This window comes from Fukomys damarensis, unplaced genomic scaffold (assembly GCF_012274545.1).
Source record: "Fukomys damarensis isolate Sample0158 unplaced genomic scaffold, DMR_v1.0_HiC HiC_scaffold_6, whole genome shotgun sequence".
Lineage (NCBI taxonomy): Eukaryota > Metazoa > Chordata > Mammalia > Rodentia > Bathyergidae > Fukomys > Fukomys damarensis.
Window position 1 is genome coordinate 34,242,149 of NW_022900918.1, and position 12,450 is coordinate 34,254,598.

The 12,450-nt window shown below is 41.2% G+C and overlaps 1 protein-coding gene and 1 long non-coding RNA gene across 4 annotated transcripts in view; one reads left to right on the forward strand and one right to left on the reverse strand.

Moving 5' to 3' along the window:
* Window positions 1–12,450, reverse strand: part of Nalcn (sodium leak channel, non-selective) — a 320,341-nt gene that overhangs the window by 54,037 nt on the left and 253,854 nt on the right. For all 3 annotated transcript variants that reach the window (XM_019204611.2, XM_010604620.3, XM_010604618.3), the window contains one exon: window positions 8,502–8,575. In XM_019204611.2, the coding sequence (XP_019060156.1) occupies window positions 8,502–8,575 (74 nt within the window). The remainder of the gene's footprint in view (window positions 1–8,501; window positions 8,576–12,450) is intronic.
* Window positions 4,807–5,852, forward strand: LOC104848574. The gene is made up of 3 exons (XR_776459.2): window positions 4,807–4,891; window positions 5,196–5,272; window positions 5,706–5,852. It is a non-coding gene; the product is annotated as an uncharacterized LOC104848574 (long non-coding RNA).

Genomic DNA, 12,450 nt, shown 5'->3' on the forward strand with positions numbered 1-12,450 from the left:
ATATATATATATATATATGACAACCATATATATATAATCTTTATGCATGATATACATAATATGTAATCTTTATGGAGTTTGGGGGAAGAGAATCATATTTTGAGAACTAGTCTCTATGTTTCTTGATGTTTCTCCATCTAAAATATTTTTAAATTGGCCCAAAGATGATGGTCATAAGAGAGCCCTCTGGAGCTTTATTAGCCTTTAAACCCCACTCGGTGTTTACAGACACAGTAGCAAAGGCTCCTCTGTTCCTTTCTTTGTCTCCATGGCTTCATTCTTAATGTCCCAGAAAAGGGAGAGGAAAAGCCTGCATGTCCCACAATGAAGAAGAGGACCACGAGCCTCCAAGTTATTTTCACTCACTAAAGAAGAGTTAGATTACACGATTGTATCTGGTATTCAGTGCAGTCACTGTCCAAAGGAACCGCAGTGTAACTCTGTAGAAGTTATTGAAGGGGATTGGAGCGGATCTCGAGCTTCCCCAGGTAATACACTTCAGATATCCATTGACGTGACGCAGTCACATCAGCAGACAGCAGGAAAATGGCCCTTCAGTGGGACTGTGCAACGCTGTGGCTGTATAAGGGCATGGGAGAATAGGCACTGAGTGTTTCCTAGAAACGGTTCCTACCTGACGCTGGATGACAATGTGAGCACCAGGGTAGAGACAAGGACGGTGCTAATGGGTGAGACCTCGGTAATGGCCTCTTGCTGAGAGAAGGAAAAAGGTGCTTTGTGCCAGAGTGAATATCCCACTCCTTTCTGATCAGGCCCAGTCCTGGGTAAATGCATATAGCTGTTTAATAGCAACAGTGGTTAGTTCTTCCAAACCTTGCATTATTCACAAAAATGTTCTCATCTATACCTATGTAAATACAGCAGTGGCCTGGATCTTATTGTAGATTGAAAATAAACCCTGAATATCTTTATCTTGTGCATATGCAATAAACAAAAAGGAAAATGAACTCCTGGGAAAGCCATGCCTTTGGTGCACCTATTAAAAGGCAGTAAATAGACTGTCTTAAACCCTACACTGTTCATTGGGGTTCACAACTAGTAAACCGACAGCTGAAACAAAACATTTACATTACAATGTAAAAGATGAATTTTTCACTATAATACAAGTGAACATTTTCAAATGTTGCAGAGATTGTACTAATCAAAATCTCTAAAGATACCTTTTATTTTTCTGCATTACTTTATACTCTAATGATAAAATAGTAACAGCAAGATCTCGTTAAAACCTCTTCCCCTGTCCACAGTGTTGCCTTTTTCAGGATGTAGCCTTTTAAGATTTACTTCTTTGTCTAAAAATATGCATTTGTGTTTCTTCCCTACGTTTTTTATGGCTTGACAGGTCATTTGTTATAGTGGTGAATAATATTCCGGCAGCTGGTTGTACCACAATTTATTTATCCATTAAATTGCTGAAGGACGTCTTGGTTGCTGCCAAGTGTGGGAAATTATGAATAAGCTGCTACGAACATCTGTGCCTGTCTGTGGAGATATATATCTGTGGATGTCTATCGACGTATGAGTGCTGGCTAATGTATGCTCTGGACTCTGGCTGGTAAGGATGTGTCAGTGTAGTTTCGTGACCTGGAACAAATGTGCCACTCTGGTGGGAAATGTCGACCGTGGGAATGGTGTGTCCATGTGGGACCAGGAGACCAAGGGAAATTTCTGTACTGTCACCCAATTTTGTGATGGATCTAAAACTGCCCTAAAAAAATAAACTCCTTTAAAGCACCGTTTTTCCCTCTGATGGTAAAATTCAATAGTAGCTCTCCCGATACATAGCATCATCACAATCGCAAATAATCCACAAATCATGTATTGTTGCAATACAACATAAAATATTTTGAATAGCACAAAAGAGATACTAGCTCAGAAAACAGCTTTAGAATGTAGTGTTGTAGTTAACTTACAGTAGTCCTTCTATACCCAAGTGTGTATATTCCAAGACCCCCATTGGATGCCTGAATTTGCAGACAGTACAAAAACCCTATATCCTACATTCTCTGAAGTATTGCAACATAATATCAAAGTTAATTTGTCCTTACATGGTTTATGTCCTGCAGTTTCCTTTGTATAACTACTTTTGTGCTTTGAGATTATTATGAAGTGAAATAGGTACTTTTGAACTGTGATACAAGTTGAGTTAATTACCAACTGAGATAGCTAGCTAGTAACTGACAAACCAGTGGGTAGCATATACAGCATGGATACACTGGATAAAGAGACAATTCACAACCCAGGCCAGACAGAGCAGGCTGCTGAAAGAGTTCACCATGCTTCTCAGAACAGCATACAACTTAAAACTTATGAGTTACTTCTGGAACTTTCACTTAAAATATTTGGACTACGATTGACCATGGGTCACACAGAAAAAATCCTGGATACTATGGTTACAGTTTAAAATCTTTATTATTTTGTGTTTTATACAAATGCATATACCCAGATTTTATGGTCCTCTGAATGCTTCTTGGTGTCTTTATCTCCACATGGTCTTTTGACTAATCTACAAGTGGCAGCCAAATCATAAGGAAAAAACACCAACAATTAGGCAGGCTTAAGAGAACCACAAAGATAAATGCTTGTGACATTAATTCCTAATGTTCATTTTTTCTTGAAGCTTTGGGTTTTCCCTGGAAAAAGTTGGCTACTGAATGCTGCTGCTGTCTCAGGCAGGTGACCCAGACCTGGGCCTCCAGGGCCTCAGTCCTCCTCCCTCTCAAGCACAGGGATCATTTCAACTCCCTTCTTGCCCTCCTGCAGCTGGGGAAGCATTGCCCGAGGAGCTAGTAAGTGGAGCTCCAAGATCTGGAGATGGGGCCACACCCACAGGTCCTTTCATAGGTCCTGAGGGTGTCTGGTTGGTTCTGCAGGAGGGTGGAGCTACAGTGAAATAGCACAGTATTGCTGGATGGCTGGGATAACCAATGGGATGAGAATTTTAAAAAGAAAACTGAACTTGTCAAGTGGGAAAAAGCAAAGGGGGTAACAGGCCTGGAATGTAGAACATAACACAAAAATCTTTCTCAATGAACAGATGGATGGATGCCTTGGTGCACTTCTTTCAGGAAAAGAACAATATATATATATATATACATATATATATATATATCTATCTATATATATATATCATATGAGTTTCTTTGCAGTCAATGAAAAGGATTCGCTTAAAATGACAAGAGCAAAACTAACCCTACATACATAGTCCATGAAAAGTACTTAATATTAGTACTTCATTTGTCCACTAAAAGGTATTCATTAGACTTTTTAAAACTATTTTAACAAGTGTAGGCCATGTATCAAAATATCAGAATGCCAATATCACAGAGACCGAGCACCCCACAAGGCCATAAAGATACTGTCCTAGCTGATGAGGTACTCATGGCAACCCACAGAGGATGGGGTGTTCTGAAATGATGCGCCACATTTAATTATTGTATTTGGACACTTCTGCAGGTACACTGCCTGGCAGGGATGACGATGCCTTCCGCTCCATTTCAGGGCTTTGAATTAGTGCAGCTCTCAGCAGAGGTGCTGGTGCTTTGGAAGTACACTGTTATTTGTTTTTTATTTCATCAGAGGCAGAGAAAAGGTCACTGCCTCTTGAAAGGAAGTTTTCTTCAGGGGAGCTGAACAGCGGAGTGTAAGTCAGTGCAACAGAGGATTTGACAGCAATCCTGGATTTTATAATTTCGGTAGTAGAACGTCCTGTTTCTCAAAATGCTCTTCAGACAAGTCTTGAAGGAAAGTGCCAGGGGGTCCTGGCCTTTGAGCCTGGTCTGGCCTGCTCAAGTCCCACACAAATGAACCGCCTTTTCTCATCTAAATCCAGAAATTCATTCCTATACCTCAAAACAGAAGTTAGTTTTCTTAAAAAAAAAAAAGTCAAAATAAGGACCAAATGAAAGATGACTGTGTGTAGAAAAGGGTGTGTCTATCACAGGAACATCCCCGGATACCAGTGCTCTTTCTCTCTGAGACTGCTCCTCTGTGGGCTGGAATTCTCTGACCATAGTACGTGTGAAGATACTTTTTTGCTGGAATAATACAGATTCTACTTCAAGTGGAAGATGGATATTTGCAAACAGGAGTCCTGTAGCTTAATTACCAGGAGAGAGACCCTAGACAAAGATGTTAATGTTAGTTCAGGCTCTTCCCAATCCCCTTGTCTGAAAGATAGACCATTAGACAACTCCTTCTAGACAGCAGGTCAGTCAAATGGTCAAACCAGCCTGCTAAAAAGAATCCGACTTCTTCAAGCTCCTGCCAAGACTCCACCCACTGGGAGGTGCTACAATCCAAAGCAGTTTTGAAAATACTGCTTCTAAAACTCAGTTATATTTATTTTTTAGCGGTGACACCTGTATATGGTTAAAAGTTTGAAAGGCACAAAAGGAGAAAAAAAATTCACATGTGCAGATGGCAACATTAAGTTGCCATTTATTTTCCCTCTTCTCAGAAATCAATCAAATCAAGAAGGAAAGTAGAAAACAGAAGGGCAAAGTCTCTCTGAGTAATTGATAGCTGAAATGATGAACTCACGTGGGTAGAAAGTAGCAGAGAGGTACAGGGTGTCCCCCTCCCCAGAGCAGTACCTGCTACCTGTTGATGGCGGGCACCTATTACCCATGTGACGTGGACAGGCCAAACTCTTACAGCAAGAGTCCTGCCAATCTCAACCAGATCTCCATCTTGGCCACACATAAAGCAAGCCTTAAGTCATAATGAATTTCCAGTCTGACCTGTCCCTTCTGACACAACAGAGACTGTGGAAGAGGTGATCTCCTTCCCTGGAGGAAATACTAAAATTAACTTTGCTCCTTCAACAGGTTTTTCAGATGAACTTCCTGGGAAGTATCCAGCATAAAGGCGGGTGAGAAAACTGAGGGCCACATAAGGGAACTGTTCAAAGCCATTCAGGAGCCTTGCCCAGGGCCAGCCCAGGGTCCTGTGCGAGAGCTGGAAGGGCCCTGATGCTCCTAACTCAATTTTTCACAGAATGAATGGAGGAATTGGGAATTCACAGACACATTACCTGTTTACACAGATATATTACCTCGGGATTTGCTTTATTTTCCCCAGTACTGGCCAATTTTTGAAAGTTATCTTTAAGACACTAACATTTCATATTGGACTTAAAAATTTATGTAATTTACCTTTATCTGCACCCAAATTAGGACAAATGATGTATCTGCCAAAGTGACTCAGCTCGGGTCTCTTTTCCTGCATCCCTATACTTCTACTCATCTCTCTGGTAAGAATCTGCCAACAGACAACTAAAGACAATAGTTTTTGTTTGTTTGTTTGTTTTTGTTTTTTCAAAACCTAGGGAAGTCTAGTGACAGAACACCCGAGCAGCAGGCCCAGGACATTTCCCTCATCGGAACCCACACAGACCCATCCAGTAGAAGGCAGAATCTGCATCTGCTGAACCTCAGCCCTTCCCTTCTCTCCAGTGGTCCCAGAAGAGGTTGCTCTTGAGTGACCCAGGTTCCCTGGTGGGTGATTAGGAGGAGGAAAGCTTAGGGTTCACAAAGGGGAGACTTTAAGGGTTGAAAGACACCAGGAGTGAGGAAAATATTTCTTACGCCTGCATTTGGTGGCGGTTATTTGAGTTCATTGCTGTGGGACCATCATAATTATTTTCCTTTTCTTTCTCTTAACCTTTTCTCCCTTTGTCTTTTTAGTTACTGCTGTTCCCTGGAAGAGCATTAAGGGGTGCTCCTCAAGATCACAATGTTAAGTGAAATAAACCAGACACACAGGATTAAGTATAGCATAACTTCTCTCACATGAGAAACCCAAAGTCTAAACAAATTAAAGAGCAAGAGAAAAGGCAGACAATAGGAAACAAGGAGACAGCTTTGGCAAATGGGAAGGGGATTTAGAGAGGGAGGAAATGGGGAAGGAGAGAAGAAAGGGAACGAAAAGAATTAAGCAATTTACAGGTACCTACTCCCCACAATGAAGTGATCACTGTATAAAAAAAACCCTGTAGTTAAAAAAAAAAAAAGTTCAGCCATAGACAGGGATCCAATCACTTTCTGACCTGTGAACTGATCAATTATATTAGAATGCAGGTGGGAGATCATTTGCCATTAGCATCACTAATGGTCTGAAACTGCTAGTACTCTTGTTACTAGTGTTAAAGACAAGCATCCCCATGAGAGATATCGTGCACTTGTCCCGAATGCATGAAGAGACTAGTACAGGAATTTAGGTTCTGCTTTTCAAACTGTAGTCTTTTCTTATGCTAGGGCTTGAACCTAGGGCCTTGTACTAGCTGGGCAAGTATTCTACCACCGAGTATGTCCCTAGCCCAGGTCACCCTTTTATTTAGGTAACAATGAAGATTGTACAAAGGAAGGAGCGCCTCTCATTTTGTAGTTTGCTGGGATGTCGTTAAGATATGACTGGCCCCTAGTTTCCCAATTCTTGGGAAAAATTTGAGGGAGTCCATATTCTTTGATAATCTCAATTTTTTCTTGTGTACACCATACATTTTTATTTCAAAAAAACCCACTAATCTTCCATATATTAAAGTTGACTATTAAAATTTCCCCTTGTCATGTCATTTCTCACACTGTTGTGTATGGTTTTAGACAGAATTTTGAGAAAGCATCATCTAGTCTCATCCACCTAACTCATTCAGTGTTGTGATAATGTGCACCTATTAAGTCAGTTTTCATTGTCAAACCAAGGTCTGACTTTATTTTTCCAGTTTAAATGACACACAAACACATGCACAGAGACAACCATGTGATTTCTAAAGCCTAATTCTAAGGTAGATGAATTATTGGAATGGGATTTTCCAAATAAAATTGTCATCTAGATAGATAATAAGTGGTGTCCAATTGGACCCTCCTCCTGGGCAAGTCGAGTGGGAATTGTCCCTTTGTTTGGCTGGCTAGGGGATTTTACAGCCTTGATACACACACAGCACAGATTTGGGACAGGTTAGTTTTGCTTTTCTCTTGTAAACCAAGGGAGAAAAGAGATGGAAGGGGCTGGGAAAGGAAAAGCAACAGATTGGTTAAAAGAAAAAAACACACAGGGAAGAGAGATGGAAGGGCTTTTTCTTAGGGGGATCTGTGCCTGCTTCTGCCTTGGAAAGTCTCTGGTCTCCTGGGCACAGCACCTGTGAGGGATGGCAGATGCTCTGGACAGGTGAGGGCATGAGCTCGGCTGCTGTTCTGACAGGTATGTTCCCGGTCAGATAGAGTATTACTGTTCCCTTGTCTTATTTTCTTGTCTTATTGAGTGGATCATCCTTTTTCTGTAGGACCCTGCCATGAACTAACTCGTCCAATATGGAGACCATTTGGCAATGATCCTGGAGTCCCTGAAGTGTCCAAGGCCAGCTGTATGCCATGAGAATCGCAGCACAGACGGACCGGCCAGGCAGCGCAAACCCACATTGGAATTGGCCAGCATATGCTGTAATGACACTACCCAAGCCCTGAATTATTTATTCACATCTCCTAACTGCTATTGCAGCACATGGCAACTCTCTGCATGGACAGCCAATCTAGAGAGTGAACATGCAGCACACTGCCTTCCTTGGGTACAATTTGTTCTGCAGACACATTTAAGGTAGAGTTATAATGTAAGATGTTTCTCATGTCATATGCACTTGGCTTCAATGTCTCATTACAGTTTTCCAAGTAGTAGTCACATACTGTCTGGGAAAGTGCTTTCATGACCACTCCTGTAAGGAATCTAGCAGAAGACTTTCAAACTCCTTCCACTCAGCACCAATTGGGAAAGTGCTTCCTAGGATGATGAAGAGGTCCATCTGCCTTGTCGAGCAGCCTCCCTTCTCTCCCAGCAGCTGTTTCTGTCACATACGTCCACTTAATGTACACAGAATAAGTCATACTCCAAATGCTTACGCACGTCATACTGCTCAGGCCACTCTGTACCATAACTGTAGTCTTCCGCCTTCACCTGGGTAGTCTTTGAGAGCATGTGCACTTACACTTGTAAATGGGTAGTTTAATTTTTCCTGCCGATGTGCTTCATTTCAAGGCATATTGGAGAAAGTAGCATGACAATTACATGTTTTCATAAACACTCTAAGATAGGCATGCTTTCAATTCTAATAGATTTTTCATAAATGTATTAATAGACTGATAAATCCTAATTAATTTAAAATTATTACTTGCACTCTTATTTATTCTTTTATGTTTTTTCTTCACATGTTACAACAGATATAAAGCATAAGAGTAAGCTATTTTCATCCTTTTATAAACATTCATGCCTGTAATTAATGTTTAAATACCTGAAAGAAAAGAAATGGCCTATTGGGCCAGTAAATACTACTTTTTCAGGAAGGATGTTAGTGATGCCTTTGACACTATTATAAGTACATAGATGCTCAAAGCTGCTTTCTAGCATGAAGTACATGTTGGTTCCCAGAAAACTGGTTCATTAAAACAGCTCCTTTTTGTTTAATGTAATCCTACTGTGTTTATGGTTATTACCTCAAGATTTTAGTGACTGCGGTCTCTTTTTCCAGAAGGTTCCTGGCCCTGATGCTGAACACAGACTTGCGAAGCTGAAAGCAGAAGAAACTGGTTTTAGTTTTGGAACGTCAAAGAATAACTCACCAACAAATTACTAAATAGATGGCACTACTAAAACATCAAATGAAAATGCTTTTCACTAAAGCACCGTTGCACACTTAATTCCATTGTTTAATATTCCTCTTTGTTTTCACTTTGGCTCGAGTGAGTAGAGCTGTGGAGCTGCCTGCCACAGCCCCGGGATGGAGAGAGTCACTCTGTGCCGCTGGCTTCTCAGTTTCCTAAGAACCTAACGCTGACACCAACACTGGACTCCTTTTCATCACTGTTCAGTAACATGTGCTGCTGGTTCTAGGCCTGGGGTCCAGTGCTGATCTGAATAGGAGGGGAGGAGCTGACTTGTCCACAGGTGTGGAGTCCGTGAGATGGGCATGTAAGTGGACCTCCAGGTTGACTGAAGAGGAGCAAAACAAACCCTGGAAACTGGAAACACACTCCCTAAACTCAGCTCTGTCCTGTTTGCTAGTCACAGAAGGTGGGTTCATGACTGGTATGCAAGGAGCCAAAGTGGCTGAGAAAAGGGAAGGAGACAACAAGGAAATGCACCATCAAGGGTAGAGTCTTGAGAACAAACAGCTAGAAATGTAACTCTAGGAGTCAGACTAGAGCTAACAATGGAAGAATGCCTGTTGGGCATCACCAGTAGATCACACTGGAATTACTGAGCACTTGGCACAGTAGTAGTGACCCATGCTGATACAGAATAGTAGGAATCAAAATTCCTGGATTCCAGAATCGAACAGCTTAGTGAGGCAGGCCAGATTAGGATGCACGGCATCACTAGTGAACCGGACCGTGCAGCAGATGCTCAAGTACTGGGCAGTGAGTTCAGCAGAAAGGACGAGAGGGGCTGTTACACACAGGCTGGATGAGAACTGGGTGTCTGGGACGATGGCGATGAGTTTGCTGAAGAAGTGGAAGTTGTGCGGGCCCTGAAGGACAAAGGAGACTAGCAAAGGTGGCCATGGGTGAGGCTGGAAATACGCGTCCAGAGCCAGTGAACTGGGGCAATTCTCTGTACAAGTGCTACGGGTGGGTCACAGAGGCAATCAGAGGAAACCCTACAAGGCATAACACGTTCCAAACAAAGGTGAGGGAAGGAAAAGAAGCACGAGTCAGAAAGTTATACAGTAAAACAGACCACCTCATCACTCTTTCTCAACTGGAGTCAGGCAGGTTGGGACTCAAGGCCACAGAGCCCCAATCTACAAACCAACCTATAAACAAATGCTACTACATCGACCAAGGAGTTTGCTGGCCATAGTTGGAGAAGAACTCAAAATGGTCTTCTCTGTCACAGCTGACAACTGAGGAGGCCCATCGTAACTTGCAATGTAATTTCCTATTTTCCAGCAGACCTGCAAGGAAAGGGGAGGCTCTCTGAACACATAGGCCACCTCCCCCACATTAGGAAAGCAGGCATACTTGTCTTACTTTTTTATATTTGATAATGAAAAACTGAATTGGTTTCATTATTTGCTAAAACACCTAGGAGACTAAATTAACATACAGACAGGGAGACAAGAGAGGACGTCATTTATTTAGAGGTTATGCTTTCTTGGTAGCCCATGGAAGGCAATGTATGACGGTGGAGCAGGAAACTTTGACGCATCTTCTTCCCTCCCTAGAGAGGTGATCTGGACCTTGGTTTCATCTCCCTGAGCTGGTAGGATATTTCCTAAGCGATGCTGCTCACAGACTCTGGGGACAGAAGAGCTGGCGGAGGGACCCCGGCATGGTATCTTCTTTGGAGACACCTCTGGGCCCATCCAGTTGGGAGGCAGAGCCAAGTTAGAGACTACAGATGCCACCACACCTCTGGGAGGATGACCACTGGGGGGGTATCTGGCTTCCGTCCCCCCACCCCAACCCCGCTGACCCCGCCGTGGAGTGGCCCACGTGTAGTGACTTCTCCACGTTAGGGAAAACCTTTGCATGGCATCCAGGACAGTATTTCCTTAGTGACTTCTGCACCGCAAAAAGTTGCTGATGGGCTACAGAGTCTCCTTTGTCCTGAGCTTAAAATGATTAAAATGATTAATGCACTATTTAGCCATATAAGGGAGTACCCTTGAAAGCTGTTGTAATGAACAGCCAAAGTAGAGGAAGAAAAAATTTTGTAATAGAAACATTTTAAATTCCGTTTTGGGATGTTCTTGAAAGAAGAAAGAAAGGATATATACATATATGCATACATATAAAATAATGTGTATCAAATATGACATGTAATCTATTTTATAAATAGAAAATACATCAAGCATATACTTGGTACGTATCTGTTATACTAGATACAGTATATATTTAGATATTTATAGATTTCACTTGTCCTATCCCTTTGGTTCTTAGCGCTATAATAAAACTTTGCATTTTTCTTTTAGCAAAAAACATTCTCAGGTATCACAGAGAACTCTGTGCTACACTGCTCTGCAGCGCCCTCTTCTGGCCCTAGAGGATACTGACAATAACCTGCAATAAAACAAGGAATACACAGATCCATCTCATGATAAGTAATTTTAGATCCGAAATTCTAAACTGTGCTCATGCAAAAAGTCAGTGGCGGCTCATTACGTATCTAAATGCATGAGAGATGTAGGAATTTAAAAGATGGGTAATGCATAAATTTTGCATTGAAGAACAAAAACAAGACTAGCTGAAAAATATATTTTTTATGTGCATTTACTTTGTAAACCTAAAACATTCCACTCCACAAGGAAACAATTCCTTGATTGAATTAGTGATAGAAAACAAATAAATTAATTTATATCCTAAAATAGTACAAACTGATATCTTTAAAATGTTAAACTTTAAGTTTAAAAGATGTTTCCAGAATTGTGACTTTATTTTTAAAAAAAATTTTTTCAGCTTTGAGTTTATTGGTACATTTTAGGGATACAGTATAGTTACATTCATTGTTGGGATCTTGTACCTCTGCATGACAGGTCTTGGTTCTCATTTTTTCCCCTTGTCCCTGCTCTCCCTTCACCCCCTCCTCCCCTCCCCATCTACAATACTTTATTTCCATCATTTCTTTATCTCACATTTTTTCTTTTCCCTTATTACCCTTCCCCTACCAATTCCACCTTCCCTACACCTTTAGCCCCTTTCTTCCAATTTCACAATGTCAGTATTCTTATTAGGATCTTATGTATTATTACAGTTTATTCACATGAGAGAAACTATTCGGTATTTACATATGTGTGACTTATTTCACTTAGGAGTATATCTTCAATATGTATCTATTTTCCTATGAATGAATCTATTTTCTCATTCTTTATGGCTGAGTAATATTCCATTTTATAGAAAAACCACATCTTTTTATCCAGTTTCCAACTGATGGGCAAATGGGCTGTTTCCAAGTTTTAGCTATTACAAACTATGCCACTATAAACCTGGGTGCACATACATCACTGTGATATGATTCTTTTAGTTCTTTTGGAAAGATACCCAGCAGAGGGATGGCTGGGTCAAATGGAACCTCCAGTCCAAGCTCTTTGAGGTATTTCCATATTGATTTATACAGTGGTTGCACCAGTCTGCACTCCCACCAACAATGGAGAAGGGTTTCTTTCTCCCCACAACCCCACCAACATTTGTTATTGTGTGATTTCTTGATAGCAGCCATTCTTTGTGGGGTGAGGTGGAATCTCCGTGTTGTTTTCATCTGCATCTCTTGAATGACCAGTGATGTGGAGCATTTTTTCATATATTTACTTGCTGCTTTTACTTCTTTGTCTGAGAAATGTCTGTTCATTTCAGATGCCCATTTTTGAATCAGGTCTTTATATTTGGGGGGGCTGGTTGTTCTGAGTTATTTATATATTCTAGATAATAGTCCTTTGTCTGAGGA